Source organism: Carassius auratus, unplaced genomic scaffold (assembly GCF_003368295.1).
Source record: "Carassius auratus strain Wakin unplaced genomic scaffold, ASM336829v1 scaf_tig00214278, whole genome shotgun sequence".
Taxonomy (NCBI): Eukaryota; Metazoa; Chordata; class Actinopteri; order Cypriniformes; family Cyprinidae; genus Carassius; species Carassius auratus.
Window position 1 is genome coordinate 67,138 of NW_020527590.1, and position 27,782 is coordinate 94,919.

General features: G+C 36.5%; 1 protein-coding gene across 3 annotated transcripts; it reads right to left on the reverse strand.

Annotated features, from left to right (window-relative positions):
- On the reverse strand, positions 1-27,752 carry LOC113091732 (protein FAM184A). Of its 3 annotated transcripts, XM_026257350.1 has the most exons (18): positions 27,071-27,752; positions 21,667-22,521; positions 21,385-21,520; positions 20,961-21,142; positions 19,347-19,532; positions 18,488-18,610; positions 18,081-18,242; positions 17,563-17,684; positions 17,011-17,161; positions 13,957-14,169; positions 10,912-11,065; positions 10,441-10,568; positions 8,873-9,057; positions 7,391-7,537; positions 5,478-5,595; positions 5,221-5,325; positions 3,872-4,071; positions 1-1,075 (listed from the first exon to the last, which is right to left on the reverse strand). In XM_026257350.1, the coding sequence occupies exons 1-18, from the start codon at positions 27,275-27,277 to the stop codon at positions 994-996; spliced, it is 3,456 nt and encodes a 1,151-aa protein (XP_026113135.1). In that variant the 5' UTR covers positions 27,278-27,752; the 3' UTR covers positions 1-993. The 3 variants fall into 3 exon arrangements, with proteins under 3 accessions (XP_026113135.1, XP_026113136.1, XP_026113137.1); XM_026257351.1 differs by lacking the exon at positions 3,872-4,071 and having other exon boundaries at positions 27,071-27,749; XM_026257352.1 differs by lacking the exons at positions 1-1,075; positions 3,872-4,071 and having other exon boundaries at positions 5,223-5,360; positions 27,071-27,750.
- Positions 27,753-27,782: the final 30 nt, after the last annotated feature.

Genomic DNA, 27,782 nt, shown 5'->3' on the forward strand with positions numbered 1-27,782 from the left:
TTTACACTTCCTGTGAACACGATCTGAGGAAGAGAGAGCCAAAATGGGTCATTTAAGGATGTTTTTAAATGTGGACAACCAATAAAGAGAAAGTTTGTTTTAAATGATCCAACTGACTGAATTTTTCAAACAAAAGTCGCGAGAAATAAACCATGTGTAGATCCTCTTCAAGTCACAGAAACGGAAAACCATAAAAAACACTGTAAAAAGTACTTAAAGTGCATTTGAAGGGATAGTTCAGCTACAAATAAGAATACTAAACAAAGAAGTCTAATTATCTCTCCCTCGTTCAAAACCTATATGCATTTTTTCAAATTTGTTTCCTAGTTTATACAAAGTTGTAAATAAAACAATGATTATTAGGGAACATTTCTATGAAGTTATTTTTAAATTTACAAAAAATTCCTGAGTGAAAATTGTTTCAATACCATCTTTTTTTTTCAGACTAATTCTATTCCTATGACTTTAGAGGACTTCACATATCATGCAATATAATACATTTTGCATAATTTGACAGCTTGTTAGTATAACAAGTATTTTAAATACTTTTTGTTTTTATTGGCAAAATAACAGTTTGGACTGACATGAGGATGAGTGAATAATGACAGCATATTTGAGTAAACGATTCTTTTAAAAGACATGCATTCCTATGACAATGCTCATAAAGTATAGATTTAAATGCTTTATTTGTCAATTGCATTTATTATATTGATGGTTTATAGTTTGTAAGAAGACAATATAATACAAATATATAAGTGTCTGTGCAATTTATTTCAAAACTGGCAAGACATTGATATTCCAACAGTTTTAGTCCACCCAGAAAAGACATATTTATGAATATTACATGAAATGAATGTGCATCTCATTTTAAATCAGGTAAATGCCTATATCAAAAGGGAAAATAACAAACTCACAGTGAGATATCAGGAACAGACAAATGGGCTATTGAAAACTGCAGTTTCGCATGCTCTTCTGTTGAGTGTCTTGAAAAATTTAAAAGGAGAAGTACTGTGAAAATAGCTCTTGTGGTTGCTGTTCTTTTGGTGCTACAGTTGAATCCTCAGTCTTACGAGGGCTGCACAAAACACAGAAAAGTCAGACACAACCAGTTAGGCTGCAGCAACATTAAAGGAAAGAGAATTTGCACATACTTATCAAATACTTCCACATTGAGTTGCTACTTTATAGCATGATGATACTATCTAAAAAAATAAAAAGTGGCCACAAAAAAATATGTAGACTTTTAGGCAACTCTTTGAATGTCATTGCAATAGATCAGAAGTGGCATTTATGTTACAGAAAGATAGCACACTTTTCAAGCTAAATATTTCACAAAAAGCAGACATACTGCTTAAAATTGAGACTGTATGTATTTGGATCAATATTTTTGTGCTTTTTTGGAAGGGGACGCTACTCAAAGGCTCATTTCAAATGAACAGAATGAAAGACAAAGTGTACATACATTGAAAAAAATTCTGCAGGATTTTTGAAGGTATTTTTTTGAAGTCTCTAAATGTAAATGTGTTACAGTATATTTGCAACCCATAGTTTGAAAATACAACTTCCAACTTATCTCCATTACTTTTTAATTCAGAAAGAAAAAAGAATACCTAAGAAAAAAGAATACCTTTGCCCTCAACCACTAGAAATGGAAATGACTTTTTTATCAGCATTTTTGTCATTTTCCAGTGTGAATGTGTAATGTTTTTTAAATCAAGGTAAATTTACAAAGTGACATAAGAAGTCTCGTTTCATGAGCAGCTGATCAAATTTGAGTTTATGATTAAAACAAGAACAAATATCTGCCAATGTGCGCAGAAAAATCAACTTAACCGAAAGTTTTGACTTTGATAAACAAGACTTGCTTATTTTGCATCTCAAGTAAATTTATGTTGATTTAAGGATGATTAGAAATTTTATTGGAAATACAAAAAATTTTCCCATTCCCATTTCCTTCAATGCGTCACTTGTCGGTTCTTTGTTATTATTTGTAAAATCCTCAAGCAATTTATGTTGTAAATAAAGCACACTAAATACATAATTTGGTCATTTCTGATGTGATCCTGAGCAATTAATTTGAAAACAGATATAAACTCTAAACTTAACAAAATATGATTTAATGTGCAAATATCAGTACATATTTTTAATAATATTACCTCAACTGTTGGTTAAATGTAATTTCACATACTATTTTAGGAAAGTATATTTATATTTTATAAATATAAAAAAAGTTATTTTATGGGAATAGATGCAATTCTTATGAGTGTCTATTTTTTCTGTGGCCACTGTTCATGTGTATTTACATTATTTACCTATAGTAGTCATTACTATACACAAGTAACCTTTGCTGTTTTTGGCAGCAGTAAAAATTAAATCTGATATCAAACTACCGCAGCACGCAGTGCAGTATCTCTTGACCAATAGGAAGCTGCCCTCCTTTTTCAAGCATCAAATAAATCACAGGCACCATGCTGAACTATTTCCTTTTAAATGATAAATAAAATATGTCCTTCAACCAGAAACCATCTAATATCTCCCAGCCCAAAGCTGGGTATAACATGTTCCTGTGCTTGATTTTCACTAGGCAAGAAATACCAAGAATAGCTGCTCATCATTTGAATAGCTTATTTTAAAACCACAAAACAATGCATGGAATGTGGAGGGTGGAGTATGGCTAATGGGTGGAGCCATACTCATGACTGCTATGTGATGACATGAGATGACATCAACCGCATGCTTGCGTCAGCATTCCAATGCCATTGTTTGATCACACACTGTTTAGGTGAACTTTCAGTCCGATTTAATGGGTAAGTTCGCCCAAAAATTCAGAGAAAATTAGCCCATAAATGACTCACCCTCATGTCATCCTAGGTGTATATGACTTTCTTCTTTCAGACGAATCCAGTCAGAGTTATATAAAAAATTGTCTTTGATCTTTTAAGCTGTTTAATGCCACTCAGCGTGTATTACATGCATCAGTCCAAAAGAAGTTAAATAAAAAGCACCCACCCTTAATAAAAAGTCTCATATGACTCCAGGAAGGGGAAATAATTTCCTCCTCTAGCATATTGATGCATTTTTGTCCATATTCAAATATAAATAATCACTTTAATCTAGCTTGCGCTCTCTGTTGTAAAACAGAACCAGTTTTGGGGGAAATTACGTATGAGGTCAGCTTTGTGCATATGAAGGTGAGTGTTTAGGTGTTTACAGGATCAAAAGAGGCAAAGTTTCCAAAGTTACCAAAGGAAATTCAGTCTCATCTTAGATTATATTGCCATTCTTCTTTACAAATCCTCGTTTTGTACTTCTAATTAGTGACCTTTGTTTTGTTTTGATCTCTCGCCTGTGCTTCCGCGTTGGTCAATTCTGAGATGCAAAAAACTGACCTCCATACATCAACTGCCCGAAACTGCTTCTGTACAACAGTGAGCCCAGGCTAGATTACACTGATTATTACATTTTGAATATGGATATTTTTCCTACAAAAATGCATCAAAAGAAGAAAGTCATATACAGTACACATAGGATGACTTGAGGGTGAGTAATTTAAAGACTAATTTCCATTTTTGGGTGAACTAACCCTTTAAGGACATTGGTACGTACAATCATGCACATCAAGTAACATGAAATACAAAAATTTTAATGTGTGCCGTTCACCGGCAAGATGCATTTAAGAGTGAGACAAGCATACCCACAATTTACTGGGAAAGACATAGCCGTGATCTCATATCAAAACGTCTAATCAACAGACAGACTGACGATTTATCTACCATTAGGACTGAGACCGTGTGATCCGGCCAATGGCAAGGCAGTTCTGTGGTTTTAAGCATGTCTCTTGTGAGGACAAAGATGTCTTGGACAATCTCACCTCCGGGTGGAGTCGGCCTGAGGCGGAGGGGTTGGAGGGGGCGGAGGATTGTTAGACCTGAGCTCATGGTGGTGAATGGGGGAGTTGGGGACAGACTCTAGGCAAGCAGGCGGAACCGAGCCGCCCGCCATCCCTTCTGCCGCCACAACGCTTAGGTTCGGAGAGCTGGCGAAAGTGTTTGCAGGTTTTCTACTCTTATGCTACATTAAAAGGACACACACAGAAAGGGATTGTGGGAAGTCGGAGGTGATGGCGAACTGTAGCTTCAAGCTAAATGATGACAAGGTAATGAACATCATTTTGAATGTGGACAGGGAACAGAAATGACACATTAAAGCTCTGTTTCAAAACCTAGTAAGCTGACTCTCATAGGTGCCATCCTGAATCAATGCCTTTTTGAAAAAGGTTTAATACCTAATTTTGCTATTAAAATAATTATAAAACTTTTCGGCAGCATGCATCTTTCAAATCCATACATACGGCTTAAGTGTGTGCAAAAAGTAAAAAAAAAATAATGTGAGTGAATGTTTATTATACAATTTTATTTCATTTAATAAGTGTATTTTTTTGCTTAGGTACCGAAATTGGTACCGAGAAACGTGGATTTTCACTGGTATCGGTACCGAATACTGAAATTTTGGTACAGTGACAACACTAATATACAGTACATAAATATACACAGTACATGTACATATGTGTAACATAATGTAAACTAAAACTTTTATTTTGGTGAAAATAACTGCAACTAATATATGTATATATGTATTTATATACACGTACATGTATTTATATACACATGTATTTATATACACGTACATATCCGTGTGTGTGTGTATGTGTGTGTTCAGGTTGGTTTGGTATATTTCACAAAAACTACTCAAAATCATGTTTGATTCTATTGAAACCACCATTAGGGTCAATTTTGAGGTTTTACAGTATTTCCTATGAAAGCAGCACATGAGGTTTCAGAACAGAACTTATGATTTGGAAAGCAGGGTAGAAATTGATGTTTGAACATGGATATAAGACACAGACACAGAATGGCAAATTGCACAAACACAACTTACGCAACACAAAGAAAAAGTTAGACCAACAAAAAGAACAGTAGAGGACTATTAATAGTCTCTGCAGAAAATCCCATTCCAGCAGTACCTCTGTAAAACACACTTCCCATAAGGCATAACCTTTGAAGTATTCTTTTATTGTATTCATGGATTCCATGAACTGTAGAGATGGAGTGCTTTTAAAAAGGTTTATAGTGTGTGCATTTTTTTTTTACAATCAGATCAAATCCAATTTATGTGGACTTCAGAGGTACTCTTTGATCAGTATGAATGTGTCTCTCTAACCTTTATAAGGGGGTTTATGACCCCGACATTGGGATTGGTGTTGAACACCTTGTTGAATCCAGGCTCTCGATTCACCAGCTCCAGCTGATAAAACTTCTTGTCATCCTGGAACAAAGGAGGCACAGTCAGACCGAAAGGCCCTGTGCAGAAAAATCAGTGAACTGATATTGACTTTTGTCTAAAGACATTTAATGCTTTGGGATAAAAATAAAAGTAAAGTGCTACCCCTTCTACAGACTGTTGTGGTGCACACTTACCACAAGCTTCTTGACCAGAGCTTCTCTCTCAGACACCATTTCTCTGAGCTCTGCTATCACCTGGAGGTCCTCTGGCCGGCTTTCTCTATTCCTGAACTTCTCCTCTGTACCTTCCAACCTGCTCAACCCACGCACATACAAATTAATAATTATACTGCAATAAAAACAGCAGCTCTGTCATAAAACCTACGACCTAGTCAACCTGTGTAGGCATTATAGGCACAGTGGTATTTTAGGGTCAGATTTACTAAATATAAAAGCACTGATAGGTGGGGAAAATTCTGTGGGTGATTTACTGATTTACGCAGTCATTTACATAATGTCCAGCGCAATCTAAACCCAAGAGCAGCACAAATTACCACCTGCTTTATGGTATGTTTTTTGGGAGTTACTGTAAAAAATGGCGCAAATACCAGAAATTTGAGAAGCCTAAACGTTAGCCAATTGTGTAGATTTATTTTAATACTGTCCTTCCATAAATTTTATGTCTGAAGAGGAAACTCCTACAAATGCATATTCAGTAAGGTCAGGTACAAAAATAACAGTGTCCATGCCTTTTCAGCGCTAATGCTTCACTGCGCATTTTTACTAAATTCTGGCAGTACTATTTTAATGCCAAAAGATGGTTTGTGCTGACACAAGCTGTTAGTACATCTGTCCGTTCAATATTTATATAGATTTATAGTATTTAAAATATAAAAATGTATTTATATTTACATTTTTATGTTTTAGAAATTTTTCATGTGCTTTTGTTATTTGTATTTAACTTATATATATATGTATTTGTATTAAACAGATTTTTATCCCAGTTTAATTTCTAGTTATTTTTGTAGTTACTCAATTTATTTCTATTTAAGATTTTTTAGGTTTTATTCTAAAATGTATATGTAAATCTTCATTTCAATTACAAAAACAGTAGTTTTCGTATTTAACAATAACAACACTGCATTGGCAAGCTTTTTTAAGTTTTATATTTATAAACCAGCAAAGTGCCATGTTGCTGTACTGTTGGTTGCTAGATGAACCAGACTAAATTGATATTGCATATTTTCATTGCTAGCCATTTCTGTCACTTATGTTGCTTCAAATGGTCAATTTTCAACAAAAATTAATGACTTTTTTTCCTGCTTTCAGTGCAGGAAATTGCAAGTCAGTGTGAATGATCCTTTAGGCATAAACACATATGTGGTTTTATTAACAAAGTTCGGGAGAAGCACGATCAGATAATCATCCAATTTGGTACAGGTGCATCTCGTTTAGCTAATCATCTTATAGCACGCACGCGTATATATATCCAGTCTTCCTACCTCCTGTCCCACGACAGTTTTTCGGCAACCCTCCTCCACCCCAACTCCTCACTTCTAATCTATTTATCCCAAATTGGGATAGGGGGAGTTATTTGGGTTCGGGCTATGCTCCGGGCCCGGACCCCTCCCCCAGGACAGCACGCCAAAATATGCCTACTATTTGCCTTCAGATTAGATGTAAGGGTGAACTCGTGAAATATCCTTCACATTTAATCCCAGAATTGAATTGCAACCATCTCAGCGAAACTCAAGCAGAGTTTTCAAAATTCAAGAAGGCCAACAACAAAAAGCTTTATTTAAAACAGTTTTAGAATCTAATTAAAACTGTCACCTAATATATGTTATGCAATTTTGTTTGCAAAGCAACATGCTAACATCAGACTCTACTGCAATACTTTAATAAGCATCAAAAATAATTGATCTCATAAGAAACAATTACATTCGAGGAACAATTTTAACCTTAGAAGACCTATCAAGGCAGCCAGAGCTAATGTGATTCATCTAGCTGTCTTCTGAAAAATTCATGAGGATATTACATTTAAATGATGTGTTTTGATTTTCAATTCAATTTGATATTCAATCTGTAAGTGAGATAAAGGGACTCACAGAATCTGCAGAGCAGAGATCTTGTCTTTTAGCAGCTCCTGAGCTTTGTTAAAATCTGACAGCATGATCTGGGTCTCTCTGTTATGAGAAGCGCTCAGCTCGTCAATCTCCCTCTCGAGGCGCTTAGAGAGATCCTGTTCACGAGCCCTACATAAAATCAAATCATTTAACATATGCAAAACAGTTTGCCCATTTACATACACTATTAAAAATCCATGAAGAACCTTTGGCATCCGTGAAACCATTCCATTGCACAAAAAGTGGAGAAATATTAAAATATCCATCACACTAAAAAAAGTGGTTCTTTTTATGAATTGTATACAGAAGGTTTCCCAAAATGGTTATTTTGCGGCACTGCTGTAAAAACACCTGTTTTAGAACTTTTATTTTTATAGTGTCAGAAAATAGAGCAAATACTCTGGACAACAAACACTTTCAAATTTATTTTGCTCGGAGACGCACAAGCTCATTTACTTATTAGAACAAATTCCCTCATTTCCCCAAAGAATATCATCTCTTTTCATGAGCCAGAAATTAGCCCATTTGAGTAAAACCCAATGAAATTTGTTTGTATATGTCTTCCAGACACTTCCCACTGACCTTGATGTATTTATACCATCAGAACAGAAGTATGCAACTGAAATGATTAGGGGTGACCCCACATTTTTAGAGTTTAGCTGCCGAGTTTCTGACATTGTTTCATGAAGAACGCATCCACAAAAGGAGTTCACATTCAGAGCCCCGCAGATATGTTCATTTGCATTCGGGCTCTTTTTGCAAAAGTCCTAAAATTAACGTTATGTTGTATAAATAACCAAGCGTATTCTAGATGAAATTATGAGTTGAATCCCATTGATTAAAAACTTGCTATCAAATGCTCACTCTACTGGTCATCTTCAGCATGCGCGTGCAGCTCAAAACAGAAATGCAGAACATTAATAACTACTGTCATATAGGCTAACTTTATAATGAGAGCACTATTGTAAAAATTGTTATGGTTTCGCCGAGGTTAAGTGTTAACTATCTTTAAATAAAGACATTATTTTCCCCGTTTGTATCTGCGAGGCATTTGTTTCACATTTTCCCTGTGTGTTAACATCAGTAATTTTGGCTGTCGAATGTCTGACTTGACTCAATATATTTTGCCCCGCCCCCAAACATATGATTCGACTATCAGTCGAATATCAGCAAGATTCGAAAATTCTGATTTGACAATGAAAATCGTTAGTCAGGGACACCCCTAGAAATTATACTGAACCAGAGAGCTCTGCCTGAAGGCGGTGGGCTTCTGTGTGGGAAATTAAATTAGCTTCTGGTTCAGCTAGACTGACCTTTAGGATTTTATAATTTAATAGCTCATGAAAGCCAAAAAAGATTCTACACGCGCATAAGATGTAAGCTGCTCTTTTTGCATAAAATGAGGCTATCATAAGGCAGACACAAAAGGTTAATACATCCTCACAGATGTTAATAAGTTGGTACCTGATCTGCAGATTGGCCTCACTGCGCACCCTCAGAACTTCTTTCCCTTTGAGTTCCAACTCCTTGGTCAAGGTGCTGATGGTCTCATTGAGCGAGTGGATTTCATGGTCCAGATCAGCAATCCGGTTCTTCCTGCAGCTCACCTCCTGCCTCAGGTCAGATATACGCCCTAGGAGGTCTTGTTCCTTGAGAGAGAAATCCACGAAAACATTAATGCATTTATACTTATATATCGACTTTAACAGATGGATGACTGCGTGTCTAAACGAGGCGGCAAATGCAGTTTTTATAATTTCATTACATTGGAATGATTCGCTTAAAAAAGCATTAGAAGATTTTGTGCCAGACCCAGAAGCTTTCAAAATATGTATATAGGTCACATTAAAAGAGATTCAACTGTGCTGAAGTAATAACTGAAGTGAAACGAACACGAGAGAGTATGAGTGTGTGTTATAGAGAAAGACAGAGAGGGGGATTATAAATCAAATATGAAAATGGGAAAGGGGTGTAAGTCACGTTAAGAGCTCTCCCATAATTCAGAATTCAGTACCTCATTTTTTATTCATCGTGGTTATTCTTCAAACTTCTGTAAAGTGCAGCTTAGCTTAGAGACATTTTATAATAGCCTGACATTCATTTGACCTCTCAGTAATATTCAAGCCTTTCTATTGTGAAACCACAACCATGTCTAGAATCTTAGGTACCTTTGTGGCATCAGCTTTTATCCAGACAGAAGCAGATTCCTGGACCTCACACTGAATGTCCCATTCAAATGTGGGATTCTTTTGGCATTCTGTTTGGTTTTATTAGTGGTCACTATTAGTTTTGATCATACTTAAAAAAGGAAGCCATCCAAAAATTTTAAAATTTATTAACCCTCATGTCGGTTTCCTTCATCTGTCAAAAGTGATATTCTGAAGATTTGAGAATCAAAAAAACATTAGACCCCAGTGATTTTCACTGTATAGACAAAAAAAGCACTGATACATTTTTAAAAGGAAAAAGAGAGTCATGACAAATCTAAACAAAACACTAAATCTGAGCAGTGTCATTTTAGTTTTATTTAAGTACTAATATAATATTGATTAATATTTTGAATTAGCTTTTTTTAATATATTTCTATTTATCTTAAACTTTACATTCAGTTAATTTTAGTACTTCAACTTCAACTGTTGCCAAGGCAGCATTTCTAATATTTATATTTTATTTTATTTCATCTTCACTTCAATGAATGAAATAGATCATAATAATGATGAATAACTGTCTGGCGGTCTGATTTGCTAAGGCTCAAATGTTCTTATCTGCAATGCATGAGATGCCATGGTTCCCTTGAGAGAAAATGCTTCTAACTAAATGCAAATATGGAAGAAATACAGGGTATCGCCATTAACCACTGTAAGTTAGAACAAAAATTAATCAAAATACCATTCTTTTTTTTTAGAATGAATAAAGAGTCTGCATCCATCACCAACCCAAAATGGCAAGTCTGCTGATAACTGCTATATCTGTTGGGTTAAGTATCGAGATACAGTGTGGTAGCATGCTTTGTAACTTTCAGAAATGCTCACATGTTCTTTGCAGCGCTCAATAGTGTCATCCAGCTCTCGTTTGGCAGCATTGTTCTCCTTCAAATGGACTTGTCGCAGGTGTTCAATGGCACTGGCATGGAGATGATTGAGCTCAGACCGCAGGGAAGCTACACAACATAAAAAAAACAGATGCAAAACAAAATCAACTCAAACACACCTATTTTCTTCTATTAAGGGCCTATTAAGAGCCTAATTGTGGTATAATCACTCTAGGGTAGTGACCAGAAGGTTGTAAGTTGAACAACCATGAGCTATTATCATCATGCCCGAAAAGATTTGCTCTGTAATAAATGCACTGTGAGTTACTTTAGGATAAAAACAGCTGTGAAAATGACTATTTACTGTCATGATAACAGTGAATATGAATATACTACAAGACGTTAATGACCTCATAGAAGGCTCTAATCTTGTAGGCTGGTGTGTGGTGCTGTAGTTAATGTGATGACTCACCTAGCATGGCTTTGCCCTCATCCTCCAGCTCAAAGCGCAGGGTCTGCAGCTCCTGGTCTGCCTGCTGCCGAAGGATCTCCAGGGTCTGTCTGTGGGCATCTCTCAAAGCGTGTAGCTCCTCTCTCTGTTCCTGTTTTAGACGCTCCTCAAGCTCCTACACAAATGCACACGTACAGACACAGAGGAAAATAAAGACATAAAAATACAGAAGCACACATCCAATGCATGAAACAAAAGACCTCATTTGCATCTGAATGCAACATGATGAGATGGGAACAAAAGGTGTCAATGAGAAAACTAGATTTGCATTAAATGAAGGCAATGTTGAGGTTTTAGGTAAGGTTAGGTTTTTTGATTGTGCATAAATGTAGCACTGCTTTTTCTCTATTATTTATTATTATTCCTGCCATTTAAAAAAAGCTTTTTCAATTCTATATATATTGTAAGATAATGAATTACAATATATTGTAAAATTTAATTTATTCATGTGATGTAAAACTTTACTGTCACATTATCCTTCAGAAATCATTTTATTATTTAATTTAATGCTCAGGAAATATTTCAATGTTGAAAACTTTTGTGCTGATAAACTTTTTTGTGGAAATTGTGATACTTTTGTCAGGATTCTGTGATGAATAGAAAGTCAAATAGCAATAATTTGTCAAATAAATATTTTGTAACATGATAAATGTGAAAAACAGATCAATTTAATGCATCCTTTCTGAATAATAAAAGTATTCATTTCTTTAAAAATCTTACACTGTAGTGTAAATACTAGGGCTGTCAAATCACGATTAATCACATCCAAAATAAAAGTTTGTATTTACATATGTGTGTGCACTGTGTATTTTTATACTTTCAGACCAAAATTCAAAAACAAATAAGTGTAGATCATAATTTGGAAATTTTGAGATTAATCATGATTGTTTATACTTTTTAGAGCCATAGCTTTAACTATAAAATATAAAAACAAATGACAACATGAATGCCAATTGTTTAATGTTTCAACATGTAGTCCTTAAAATTTCATACATTTTTCACACAGCATAAATAGTCCTTTAAATATAGAAGCCTACAGTATCTGTCTTGATATTTTAGGAAGGAGAATATTATATTAGTATTAGAGCAGCCTTAATATAAAAAAGTCTAAACCTCTGCATTAAGCCATTTGGACTGAATTAACTGCAGAAATTGGAGAAGAAGAATAAGAATTAAGAGGTTTTTCAATACAGTGGGTTAGTTACTAATTAGACGAAGCTTTACAGTATCATCTAATTAAAGAATCATTCCGTTTTGCTGTTGACACCCCGCCATTTTGTGGATAGTTTCTCTTTATCCTGCTGTTCCCATGCCATCCCACATTTGGGAGGACGAGAGGACATTTAAACAGTCCACCCACAGAGCCTCTCTAACATGCAGCGCCAACAACCACATTCAAGGGTTGACATAAAAGAATGGAGATGAAAGCAACTATTAATGTTTTTTTTTAATTATTATTTAGTAACCCAAAATGTGGCCAAATCAGCTTAAAGAAGCTTCTTTCCTGGCCGCAGTGGATGGAGAAAAGCCTGTTAGACTCTACATCACGTGTCTGCTTCAAATGTCTGGGCTTGCTATCGTAAAATATTCTGTGTAACACACAATTCTGAAATGAAACAACAGCTGCACACTGAGATGGATGAGAAACATGTTTTCACATGCATACTGTGTTTTAGGAGTAGACTGTAGACAAGGAAGGACAAAAAGGAAGGTCATTTACCATATGAATGTCATGCACAGTGGAGATTCTCAGTGTGGGGTGATAATGCAGGGGTGACAAATCCAGAGCGTAAAGGAAACAGACATGTACAGTACTATGAAGGGGAAAAGGAGACAGTGAAGGTGATAATCATTACAGGATGACAGGAAGGAGGCATCATGACTATATGAAAAACAGGTGACGCACAAACTACCGTTCAAAGGTTTGGGGTTGATAAGATTTTAAAGGAATAGACACTTTTATTTAGCAAGGATGCATTAAATTGGTAAAAAGTGACAGTAAAACATTTTAACATCTTTTTTTACCAAAGATTTATATTTCAAAGATATTCTGTTCTTTTGAAAATACTATTCAGAAAAGAATCTTGAAAAAAATCAGTACAACTGTTTTCAACATTGATAAGAATAAGAAATAATTCTTCAGCATCAAATTAACATATCAGAATGATGAATGATGAAGGAAATGAAACGTTAATGTGACAATGAAAAATGCACTTATGGCTGTTGAAAATTCAGCTTTGCATCACAGGAATATATTCAATGTTATTTATTAAAATTAATATTTAACAATATGACTGTTTTCATATTTGTAATCAAATAAATGCAGCCCTAAAACAACCCCAAATGTCTGAACGGTCAATAACGTATTAGTTATATTAAATAAATATTTAAATAATTTAACTTTAAACAATAAGAATCCTCCATAAAAATATGAACTGTATGAAAATTGTAAAATATAAAAACGAAATGTTAAACCATTTGAACAAACAAAAACAAAACAAAAAAAAAAATATTTGTGAGATGTGATGTGCGAAGAAAACAAAAACGAAATATCACAAGCCTTTCCAATCAAGCTCTAATTTTGTTAAATTATACAAAGTGTGAACAATATTATTTAAACATGTATATTCAGAATGCATAAAATACTAGCTATAAAATTAGTCTTAGCAAAACAAAGAAAGTTCAAAGATATTTCTGGAAATGTTCCAATGATATGTGGAAAGTAATGAAAAATAAAAATTCTAGAAAGAAATATAATGACAGAATTCTCCTGTGACGCATGCTGGACAAACTGACATATTTGAATATTAAATACTATTGAAAAATTAAAGACTATGTTTTAAAAAAGTTTATTTTCAAATGTCCACAGGGCTAAAAGTGTCTATAATAGATGAAACGCGCATCTACATCAGAGACATTTGGGAGAGGGAAGCATATCTTCACATGCTCATCTCACTGCTTGTGACTCTGCATTTGTGCATGTCTGTGTATGTAAGGTGAAGGTACCCTGAGCTCAATTTGTTGCGCTTCATCCATGTCCTGCATGGCGCAGCAGTGGGCTTCCTGTAGACGGCACTCTCTGTGCTGATGCTCCAGCGCCAGCTCCTGCATCTGCTGCGCCAGGTGCTCGCGCTCTTGGCTGAACTGCGCCTGCAACTGCTGCAGCGCACTTTTCGACTGCGACATCTGTAGCTCCAGGCTCTGCTTCAGCAGAGAGATCTGACACAAAAGAAACACAGAAAACAAGTTCACATGACTCGTACAGAATACCGAACCTTTAGAGAGAGCGAAATTGTGAACTGTGGATGGCCAATATTTGGGTGAAGGTAAAGCAGGCAACAGTCAGAAAGAAAGTAGCAGATACTCTGAAGCCAAAAGAGAAAACTGGAGCATTGAGATTTGGATTTAAATTGCATCAACCAGCATGGGAAATGAGTCATTATTCTGAAAATAAAAAATGACAATGCCACAGCATCTGAGACGAAATCCTTTCAGAAATAGCCCTGTGGTAGAGATGAAGTATGGCATCAAATGCATGCAACATGCTATTACAAGAATTTTGACTGCTGTCTTTCCGTTGATCATCAGTTTTATGCAAGTAAAATACATTAATTTAGATATGCTCAGCAGCATTTCCTGAACAGCCCCAGGATACCCTAAATGAGAAAAGTAATGTAATTCAAATGCTAATCTACTAAAAGAATAATGTTCTTAATCTTCATACGATTCAATATATAAAAAAAGAGATGAGGCCTAAGATAAAGAAATAAAGGAAAATCTTGCGAAAGAAAATAAACAGGCAATGGTGAGCAAATCTCTGCATGCAGCAAATGGTGGGCCGAAAATAGAAACTGATGCAATAAAATGAGGGCAAAACAAGAGGAGAGTATTTCATGGCAGCCTTCAGTACCTAGACTACAATGAATTTGAATTCACAAGCTGATTTGTCACAACAAACTGTTAAGGGACTTAAAATCTGGGATTATTCAAGGTTGAGGAACCATGCTGGAGTTGATTTTAAAACCAATCTGTAACCTCCATACAGACCAAAGTCTATCCGCCTTGATAAACTGTGAAGGAAATAGTATTTCACAGAGCCTTCATTGCTTTGGGATGTACCTACATTGCAATTGTGGCTGATAATTTTCGGTAGCACTTTATTTTACAGTCCTGTTCCTCATGTACATACTATGTACTTATTATAGTAATTACAATAACTATGTAATAACTAGGTACTAACCCTGAACCTACCCCTAAACCTAACCCTACCCCATGTAGTTACCTTGTGTTACCAGAACTTTCTTAGATAAATACACTGTAAGTACACTATAAGTACATGTTAGTACACGCACTGTAAAATAAAGTGCAACCCATTTTTCTTTTTAGAATTACATACAGACTTATATAATTGAGTTTTTTTTTGAATTTTTTTTTTTTTTTTAATAAAAATTACTGCAGTAATAGTCTATAGTAGGAATCTTTACTTAAAAAATCAGATTGTCAATCAATTAAAAAAAAAATAAATAAATCAATTATTCAGTTGAATCATAGTTAAATCACAGTAAAATTTTGATAAAATGACACAAATAAAGATCATTATAAGAGATTAATTTATTATGGCAGAGAAAAGCATCAAATATATATTACAAACAGTTGCCTTCACCATTGGGTCAATATATTAATAATTTTATTTCATATATTTGAACATAAGCCTATCACTGGCAATCCATTTTCCAATCCATTAGTCAATCTGTCTGAATTAGACCTAGGGGCCATTCACAAACGAGCAAGGCCATAATGATTAATTGTGATGTTTTTATATAATTAATTGTGTTATTTAAATATCATTAATCATTCTAGAAGGAGGTGTTAATTTGAACGTGTATTACAAAGATTGATAACTGTTTAGTAACCTGAAAAAAGAACACAGTTTGGGAAAAAAGCCTTTATACTAATATAGTCTGCTCATGTAAGCCTGATGCCAACAAAAAAACGCAAATTGTGGCCAATATTGATATAGAGTCATTATACATATACAGTATAAATCCCTAGATTCACATGAGATCACGGGCACTAACCTGAGAAAGCACTAAAGATAGACAAAGAACATTAAGAGATGCTGACAGATGTCTGACACAGCAACTTGTGGAGGCTCTTGACATAAGCGACAGTGACAGGACTCAAGAGAGACAGACTACAGGAGGCAGGCTGTCACATTACAGAAAGTGCCAAACATGCAGAGCATCATGGTAAATGAGGATGCACACACACCACAGACTGTGTGTTTTCTGCTTAAAAATCTTTAATAAATATCTAGTATTTTCACTCTCACTTGATATTGCACAAGACCAGAAAAGCCTTGAGAGCATTAGAATTTCAAAAAGAACATCATGTCAGTCTAAAGTAAATGGTGGATGAAAGATGTTGACAGATACACGGCTGACAGTTAATAATCGCAGCTATGGGACTTATTATGGTCTCAGAAGTCATACTATTCCAAATTAATATATTCAAGGAGACATTTGATGGAAAACATCAATTTCCTTGCTCTTTTAATATAAAAAAGGTATGTAGATGATACTAATATATTCAAAAAGCAGTCCAGACAGGCTTATTAATTTCAAATTCATGGTATTTGGTGTCCTATTAAATCATTAATGTGTATTTGAACATATATTAGATATTCAATTATTTTGCTCTAATGAATGATCCAGTTACACAGAAGTTAACAGAGGTCTTTTAAATACAGGGGTCATATGATGCTATTTTCACAGTATTCACTGCCTGTAAGTATGTTTTTATATGAAAAGGATTTTCCACTGAGGATTCAAACAAGAGTTTTGAGCAGTGTAGAGTTTGTTGCGCTTGTTGTTTGTCTTTTCTCTCATCACAAATGCAGACATGGTTTACAAGCATTTGTTTTGTTGCAGTTTTGATAACAAGAATCCTAAAAAAAAAACGTATTCTGGGAAAAAATGCTACAAAAATGTAGAATGTACCTCTAAAATGTGGACAGACAGGTGTAAATGACAAAATATAACCTCTGTGACCTTCCGTTACCTGTTCTAGGAGGTCCTCCACCTTCCTCTGCCAGCTCTCTCTGGCTGCCATCATCTCCAGGTCTCTCTGCTGGGAAAGTTGTGTCAGGGCCACCTGTTTCTCCGCCTGATATTCAGCTGTGAGCTCTTCCCGAAGACCCTTAAGTTCAGCCCTGAGAGCAAACAGAGAAACAGAGGGTGAGACTGACTGAAACAGATACAAGGACACATGGATGTGTCTTAGAAAGTGAGATTACAAAGATGTCTCCATAACCTTCAGCTCACTGTATACTCTGTGCTACTGTACCATTGTGCAGATTAGATGTTAACCTTATACTCTTGTAATTAGCATATTTAAATCCAAATCCATGCCTTTGTAAGAGGATTTGTCACAGGCTTTGATGCAGGATAGACTGCACCTATTTTAGAACCATTTTTTGACTTGATTTGCCGTGTGCACTCTCTAAAAACCAAACACTGTGTTTATTCAAAATTTATTCAATTTAATGCACTGTGCACAAACAAGCCTTGTCTTCTCTACACTAATGCATGACTCATATGTTTCGTGCAGCACCTCAGAGCATCGGTCCACTTGAGATCCAGCTCCTCTGTGATTTTGTCCATTTTCTGTTTTTCCTCGGTTTTGATAGCGATGACCCTAGCTTCATGTTGCTGTTTCTGGGTCTCTATCTCCTCCTGTGAGCAGATAATGACTCATCATGGGAAAAGCAAGGAGAGAGCAGCTTCCAGTAGAGCTGATTATACAAATGTCGTCTTTAGGCATGCAAGCTCTTCCTGCACTTTGCAGGCTTTAGCACAGAACAAAAGCGGTGCCTTAAAAATTGAATGAGGCTTAATTTTCTTTAAACATCTCTGCCACGCTCCATTATCCGTCTCCTATTGCAGTGATTGCCACACTGAATTCCTGCTTCTCCTTCTAAACGATGAGATGCATCAGTAGTTTTCACGCTTCTAAAAGCATATTATATCAACATCTCTAAACGCTTCTTCTATGTTTCTATCAGAATGAGACACTGACTCAAAATGCACAGAATTTATATTAAATTAAGTAAAAACAGTGGAGCACTTTACTTGTAGATCTGTGAGCAGGTTGCTCGTCTCTCTCACTCTCGCCCTGGTGGCGTCCAGCTCCATGAGAAGCTTTTCCTGGCTGTCTTTAAGACAGGAGATGTGATTCTCAGCAGTATCCAGATTTTTTTCACTCTCCTTCACGAGATCCTTCAAATGAGACACCTGAGAGAAGCCAAAAAGACAGTCAAACACATGCATATGGTTACAAGTCTTTCTTACAATGCAGTAGACTACCTTGCATACAGTATATGTCTTGACATAATGAATAAAATCACAATTTTTAAAGATGGAAATTAGTTCACAATACTACATTTAAATTACATGGTATAAATATGTGGAAAAAAAAATCTAAAACTAGCTACTGTGTTTTAAAGCCAAAAAGTTCATAAATAGTTGTTCATCTAAACCTCTTGGTTGGCCATGTTGAGCTTGGTAGTGAGTTCCTCTCGTATGGTCTCCAGTTGCTGTTGCAGGTGGTTTCTCTGCTCTTCCAGTGACAGACGCCGGATATCAAACTGTTGTCTCATCTCCTGGGAAAGTCAAAATAAAGAGAAAACATCAGAAAATCCATAGAAGGCCAAAGAAATGAGAGGTGAAATCAGACAGCAGGACAATCTGCTGCTGAGATCTTTTTCAATTTAATTACACAGGAGCTGTAAAAGAGCCTTGTTGAGCACAGAGAGGTTTTCAGAAATAAAGTGACATGATTGTCATGAGATGACAAGAAGATTAGTCTCAATACGTGTTGTGACTGAGAGCTATTTTGAGTGCCACAAAAACAGTGGGAATAATATCATTGTCACATCGTCATGCCTGCAATGAGAAACGGCTGTTTGCATAATCAACACCACTCAACCAGGAGCAGAAAATGTCATTTGGCATAGCTCTCAGGGTTTCAATAGATGATTTGGGAACAGTGATAATCCACCAGTTGTGTTTAATAGGACTAAATATTCATATTTTTAATTTGTTTTGCACTAAGACGTTGCAGTTTATTTTTATTAAACAGAACACAGAGAATAACAACAATCAAAATAGAATGAAAATAAATATCTAGTGCGATAATACTAATAAAGCAAAAATATAAAGCTTATTATAGATCTAAATTCATATGAACAAATATTCTTATTAACTTAAAGGTTCACCCCAAAATTTTATTTGTATCCAAGATGTAGATGAGTTTGTTTCTTCGTCAGAACAAATTTGGAGAAATTCAGCATCACTTGCTCACCAATACATCCTCTGTGTGTGTGTGTGTGTTCTTACACTGAGCAACTGGTTCTTTTCTCTCTCAGCAGCATTGCGAGCACTTTCCTGCTGGACTCGGTGTTTCTCCTTGAGTTCCTCTAAGGATTCTGCTTGGCTTTCTTTCAGACAGGCCGTTTCCTCCTCATATTTGGCCCTGGTTCGCGCCAGCTCCATCTCATAGTTCTGCTTTTCCTCACACAGCGACTGCCAAAACAGCACAGCTTCATTTACACTTTGTCAAATCTCGATGCCTTGTTGCAAATACCATGATAATTGTTTCCTACTGGCAGTGACTGATTTCAAAATGCTATTTAGCAACAGATTGTGTTCACCATATTTGCCATATATGATTATATTGTCCCAGTCTCAAGAGTGTAACCAAATATTCAGGATTGTGTGTGTGTGTCTAAGATTCTGTAAATGGAAAACCTATATCAGCCATATCACCCTGGAGCCCAAGACCGGTTTCCCACTGAAGCTAAGCAGGGCTGAGCCTGGTCAGTACCTGGATGGGAGAGCTCGTGGGAAAACTAGGTTGCTACTGGAAGAGGTGTTAGTGAGGCCAGCAGGGGGTGCTCACCCTGAGGTCTTTGTGGGTCCTAGAGCCCCAGTGTAGTGATGGGAACACTATACTGTCAACAAGCATCGTCCTTTGGATGAGACTTTAAACCGAGGTCCTGACTCTCTGTGGTCATTAAAAATCCCAGGATGTCTTTCGAAAAGAGCAGAGGTGTGACCTTGGCATCCTGGCTAAATTTGCCCATTGGCCTCTGAACATCATGGCCTCCTAACAATCCCCATATCTGCTGATTGGCTTCATCACTCTGTCTCCTCTCCACCAGTAAGCTGATGTGTGGTGGGCGTTCTGGCGCACTATGGCTGCCGTCGCATCATCCAGGGGGATGCTACACACTGATGGTGGATGAGGAGATAACCTCTGACAATGTAAAGCGCTTTGAGTGCTTAGAAAAGTGATATATAAATGTAAGGAATTAATTAATTAATTAATTAATTCTGAATGTTTATGGTGATGCATCAATATAGCCTATCATGACATAAAACTCTGTAATGATGAATATGTAGATTACTGTGATGATTGATTGATTGATTGAATGTATTGTTATTGTTATGTAATGTTTTTTCTGTTGCTGCTGTAAAACCTTAATTTCCCTTTGGGCGATCAATAAAGGATGTTAGAACATTTTAGGATATTTGATTGTGATTGTGAAATATTTTTTACATTTTACAATAAAGTTTTCTATTTTAATATATTTTATTTAAAAAGAAATGGCAAAGCTGAATTTTCATCATCATTGCCACATGATCCTTCAGAAATCATTCTAATATGCTCCTTTGGTGTTTAAGAATTTTTGTTATATTATTATCAGTGTTTAAAACAGTTGTGCTGTTTTATATTTTTGTGGAAATTGTGATAATTCTTTTCAGGATTCTCAGGATTCAGGAAAAATCAGAAGAACAGCATTTATTTAATAAAAGTACAACTTACTCATTGAAAACTTTTGAACAGAAGCAACACTTGCAAAATCAATAATTGCTTTCAAACAGTTTTTAGTCCTGTCTCCCGTCTGCTTATTTTAAGAAAGAAAAAAAAACAGGTGAAAACTGATTGACCTTCTCCAAGTTGAGGATCTTCTGATGCTGTTGTTCTTCCACTGTCTGAATCTGTTTCTGAAGTCTTTCTCTCTCCTCCTCCAGCTGTAGGATCTTCTCCTTCAGGCGGTTCTGCTCGGATCCCAGATCCCTGATAGTGGCCTCGTGGCTCATTTGGGTCGCTTGAAGAGAGCCTATCTGACCTGTTTATTAAATACATGGGTGTTTTGTTAGATTAATGCTTCCTCAAAAAAATAAATATGGCATATTATTTGTGAACATGAAGGAGTCAATCGCAAACACAAAAAAAGGAAAAACAGAGTTCAATCCATCTCTGCCAAGCTATCACAAAACTGTTACCTCTCTAAAATCCTCTCACACTGCAGCTTGAGTGATTCAGTGTCATATGCTGAAAAATGTAATTTGGTCATGACATTATTCTCACTGGCTTTGTGAAGGATTTCATTGGCCTGCTGCTGAACTCGATCTCTGCTTCCCTCCAGCTCATATTCCGTATCTTTCAGCTGCATCACCCAAATCTCTCCATCCTGTATGGCCTCTTCCAACTGCTTGTGTAACTCCTGTAAATGGGGGGAAAAATACTTTTTTGAGATGCATTATTATTTTTTAGGAAGCATCAAAACTTGCAAACTCATCTCAATGATCTTTACTTCATTTCATTATTTACTGTAAACTGAATCTCCATGTTCTGAAATTTTCAAATTACCTTAATTGTGACTTCTGCATTGTTAAGAGATGCCTGCAGTCTGTTGGTCTTGTCCCTGCTTTCTCGTGCCTCGTCCTGAGCTCTGTGGAGTTCAGCACGGAGTTTACAAAGGGTCCTCTGAAGTGCCGACTCCTGCGCCTGAAACTCCTTCCTCAGTTCCACCTCCGTCCTCCTCCAGGCCAGCAAGTTCTCTGTGGTGAGCTGCTGCGTTCGCCTCATGGCCTCCAGCTCGCGTTCATAGAACCCTTGAGCCTTGCTCAGCTTGGCCTCGTATTCCTCCACCAGCCGGACTTTGCTCTGCGTCAGCTCCTCCACACGCTCCATGAGCGACTCCAGCTCCGTACGGTGCAGCTCGGCCAGTTTCTCCTGTTCCAGGCTGGAGGACACACTCTGGTTCTGCTGGCTTTCAAGTAGCTCCTGAACTTCCTGTCGGTGGACCGACTTGAGTTCGTCCAACGCCCGCCGTTTCTCCTGCTCAAACTGGGCTTGCACCTGACTGAAGGAGCGCAGCTTCTCTTCGAACTCGTGCCGCATTTCTTCCACTTCACGGGACATGGAGACCACGCGTTGTGTGTGCTGGGCCTCCGTACACAGCTGTGTGTCCTCCACACGCTGCCGGTACATCTCGAACTCGGCCAGCGCTTGGCGCTTCATGTGTTCGTGCAGCTCTACGGATTCCTCCAGGGACTGCAGGCGTCGTTTCAGGTCAGCCTCATCCCCGATCTTGCTCTTGTAGTGAAGGATCTTCTCCCGAGCCTCTGTCAGAATGTGCTGAACCTCCTCATCATGGGACTCCTTCAAGGATTGGATGGCATCTTCGTGCTCATCGTTTTTCGTGTTGAGGGCATAAATGACCTGTGAAAAATATGGATGATGAAGAATCAGTTTTTATACAGCTGCAGAAAATGTGAAACATCACCTCATTTCTAGACAGACTGTCTCTCATTGCATTCCCTCTAAATATCTGTGATTATTCGATCGGTCTTCATGTTTACTGAAAACAGCAGCTGTAAAAAAATTGTAAGATTATTTCACATGGATTAATCCACTTATGAGTCATTTTAAAATATTAAAGTTTATTATATTAAGTCTTAGCAACACATGGCAGCAAGGTATGGTATGGAGACCAGACCTTAATTTCTTCTGTGGAACACACACACTCACACACACACGATATTTAGAAAATGTATTAAAATGATTCTCAGTGTTTTATTTGTCTATATAATGAAAGTTAACCCCAGTGACTTCCACTGTATATAAATCAGTTGAAGCATTCATTAAAAATATCTTCTATTGTGTTCCAGAGCGGATATAATTAGTAAATAATTCTATAATTAGGTATACAAGGTTAATCATGTATCTGGTGAATGATATATAAATAAACCCCTCTGAAGACCTTCAGAATGTAGACAGAAATAAAATTAGGAAAACAATTGTATGTAAGTGCTGCTGAAGTGGAGATTTCTGGCTCAGTGCATGAAAAGTGCAATTATTTTGAGAAATGGCATTGGTAACACTTTATTTTAAGGACCAGTTCTCACAGTTAACTTTATTAGTTCATTACTTATTAACATGCATAATACAAGCATTTTGGCTGTTTATTAGAACTTATTAAGCACATTTTAATGCCTTATTCTGCATGATCATATTTTAGATGCCTTCATCCTACCCATACCCAGAGGCGGACAGAGTACACCGCTTCATTACTTGAGTAAAAGTACAGATACCCCTTGCTAAATTTTACTCAAGTACAAGTAAGTACTACAGTCAGGTGTCTACTTAAGTAAAAGTACTGAAGTACTTGTTTTTAAAAGTACATGAGTATCAAGAGTACAGGAGTACATTTTCTAAATATTGCATTACTACTGCCACAGTGCTTACATTTATGTACAGAAACCTCCTACATGGAGTTATGAAAAATGTTAATGTTAATACCTTGGAGAATGTAAAAGGAATTGAAAGTAAAATCAAGTCATTTTCATCTTTTTTCCATGTTGCTTTATTTAACATTTCTCACTTGCCCACAAGGCAATAGCACAATGGCAACACCCTGACAAACCTCTGATAGAGTTTTAATGGATTTTTTGCACCCACATTTGAACCTGACAGTGTTAAACACACAGCATACTCAAGAACATCACAGCAAATGCTCAGCTTACATTAATGTGTAATATCAGAAAAGCAACAAAGCGTAACAGCAACAAAAACATGAACAAACAACTTACATTAACACAGATTAATAAATGTATTGTTTCATGTTCGTTTGTGTACCACGCGCAAGGTTTATGAGCAAGTCCATGTCTTCTTCTTCGTTTCAAGTGTATCTCTGTGGCAGAATTATACCGCCACATGCTGACCTGGCATGTATACTACATCGCTTTGTGGTTTCATGTGGACACGGATATTTCTTGAAACGAGGGAAAAAAAGATCGGATTGGGGTAAGCTCCGTCTCCGTGTGGACGGGAGTAACGGGTACTTACAGTTATGGATAGAAATGTAGCGTACAATATTTGCCTCTTAAATGTACTTGAGTAAAGTCATGAGTACTCCCCAAAAATGATACTCGAGTAAAGTACAGATCCCTCAAAATTGTACTTAAGTACTGTACTCCAAGTAAATGTACTCCGTTACTGTCCGGCTCTGCCCATACCTAACAGCAACCTAACTAACATAAATAAGCAGCGAATTAGCAGTTTATCAAGGGAAAACTCTTAGTTAATAGTGAATGTGTGTTCCCTGTTCTAAAGTGTAACAATTGTATTTGAAATCCACGGATGCAAACAGATAAAATATCATAAAATTAACACTTAATTGTTTATTTTTTATGTTTCCATTCCACTAGCCCAAAATAAGTCAAGTTATGGAAGCAAAATAACATAAAATCTCAATGCATGACAAAAACAATGTTTTTGCCCATAGTGTCTTACATAAGCCAAGAAATACTCCTCAAAACCATGTGTTCATCTTATACACACATATATAACTGTCTGGTTTGGTTCAGCCACTAAATCAGACATATAAGAAAACTGCAACAAAAGGAAAAAAAGCCACATAAAAGGGAGGAAAAATCATTATGGATCTATCAGACCAAGGACACAACCTCTTTTCACCTCTGGCAGGCATCACAGAGCACTGCCAACCAAAACAGTTTCTTTCCACTGGCCCTTTCAATATAGTGCAATATTCTCTTAAGCATTATTAGGCAATAAAGATATACATTATGCAAGCATATATTAATTTTATATGTTGTTTGAATACACTATATTCACTTTTCACACCCTTGTACAAATATTTAAATGTGTATTTATTTTCAGACAAGACGTTATGCATCTTCTTCTTTATGCATCTTTTTGCATACATAATATATATTTAGAGCATTCAAAGCTCCTGTAAACCAAATCAAATTCCATGTATTGCTATAAAACTCTTTCTGATCTGGACCAAACTCTTGATTAATAAACAAGAGCCAGTATTAAAAATGTCCTTTTGGAGCCAAGAGTTTCTCCAGCCAAGCATTTCATAATCATGACTGTCTTTCGTTGTGCTTAAGAGTTGCACATCAAAGCAAGCCGCTTTCACTTGCTGCTCTCACGCTGCTGTTCTCCTTTTCATCTTTAATTGATTCCTTTCTGTCGCATCCATGTTATTAACAAACTGTAAGGACGCTCTATTCTGCACAACTGTAGTTATGGAAAGTAGCTCTACCTAGTCTAATTACTGTATTGATATGGTCCATGCCAGTATCCTGAACAAAGCTTTCATTACCATAACTTACCATATTGAAGAAATGGATTAGATGTGATTTTAAGTCTGAGAAACCTCAAGGGTACTTCAATAGCTTGAAAACATACCTACCAGTTATCTAAACAATTATAAACAATTACCTAAACAATTATCATGTTTATACTCAATGGCTTAATGGTGCGATAGGTGACTGTCTTCAGAAACATTTTTTGTTATGGTGGTAGAAAGTCTCTTCACATCCCGATAGCAGTGGTCTAAATGTATTCATCTAAATTTACATATTCTGGGAAAGGCATAGGACCAAGAAATGATCGTCCAAACCCAATGTTCAGTCAGAGTTTTCTCGCCGGTGAACGACACATGATGTGGCCCAGCGGTTCCCAATTCCAGTCCCCGTGCACATATATAGCATAACTCGCTTGGTAAACATAACTGATTCAGATAACCAACTTGTTACAAGTGAGCTACGTGCATGAACTGTGTTCCATACACTGTGTTCATTGCTCCCTACTCACATAGCAGGGGTTTACTTCACTTTAAAACATGGGCTGGAATTGGGAACCACGCATGTAGCCTATTGTAGTAATGTTGTCTCTAGTATTCTGGTCTGTGAGCGTAAATGCTTTCAGGGGGCGTGGCTTTGGACACTGATTGCAGGGAGGGTGGGACATTCTATTTTAGTGCTATCAGGCTAAAGTTAGCATTTTCCAAGATCTCCTACTGCACCTTTAAGATAATCTTATGAGAACATTCAAACACAATTTCAACTTCATAACATACTCCAAAATACTTTGCATTATTTATTAAATAAATACAATATCAGATCTTCTGATTAGTGCACACCAGTGTTAGTTTAGTACAATTGAGATACTTTTGTAATTGTGTTAATATTTTGAACAAATTTTAATTTTGTATGTTCTCATTTAAGTTTTAGTAAAATTTTAGTAATTTTGTTCTGTTTTTGACTTTTCAAATATCAATATGGTATATATATATATATATATATATATATATATATATATATATATATATATATATATATATATATATATTTTTTTTTTTTTTTACAATGTGTGTTTGTTGCGTTTAAACAGATTTCTGTAAAATGCATGCCTACTTTTTGGTAAAACCTTTAAAAGATTCTGTCTGTTGGATTTTGTTTACATCAAAAGAACATATAAAAAGCATCTGAAAGGGAAATTAATAGGTTACATTTTGTTATTGTTTTCACACATCCAGGTCTGGGACACTAAACATTAAAACAGTGAATATGCAATCTTGAATCCAAAGCAAAGATAGCTCTCATGTTGATCTTAAGTTACACAGCTAAATGAAATCAGAGGTAAAAACTAAAAAGGCATATGCACTTTTGATTGATGTGGATGTAAATAAACTAGACTGATTATTTTTATGCAAGATACCATGCTAAATTATTTTTCCAGAAATTAATCACAGGTTAAATGCATTTCGCAAACCTTGTCTGGGATTATAAACAGATTTTTGCAGGAAAAAAAAAAACAGTAAGGTGCAAATATTGCAATATGTAGGGCATCATCTCTATGGGGGATAAGGATTAAACATCATGCAGAATTCTGTTTACAGTGTTTTCATACTAAAGTTTAGATACTGTTATCAAAATCGCAATGTGATATTACCTACCTTAGTGAGTTGTGCTATTTTTTTACTCATCTTCAGGTGCAGATCTTGAGTGTATTCCATAGTCAGCGCAGATTCGTAGAGTAAATGGCTGGATGTGGAGGATGGACTGGTGCCTGATCCAGAAGCAGCAGCAGCAGCAGCAGCGGCGGGAGGGTTGATGCCCGGAGCAGCGCTGTACGGCGGCTGCCAGCCCGTCCCCGTCGCCATCTTCACGTACTGCCACGATCCCAAATCCTTCGCAGACAGGTTAAGGATGATCCTGCGCCATCAGTATACCTGTCATCCATATGAACTCATGTAAACCCATCATGCTCTTTCTCTATACGTGTCGAGCTACGACTGTTCACCTGTCTCTCCACACAATCAGTATTCTTCTTAGCCTATGATATTACGTGGTACTACTGATACTACGTGACAGATGTGGTCGTTATTGGTCTACATCAGTCAATTATCAATGGCGGGAACCGAATGACAATGAACTAACTGGGCGCTAAAATGTAACATTCGAGCATCATCACATTCACGAACTGTGGCGGATGCGGCGCGAGGAGAGAGCGAGAGAGAAAGCGAGAGGGAGAGAGAGAGAGAGAGAGAGATAGAGAGAGAGAGAGAGAGTTGTAAATGACGTCAGAGCAGTACGGTTTCCTCACACACTGCTTTTCTGCTGCAGATACGTGATGGAAATACAAACGGGCTTATTTATGAGTTATCG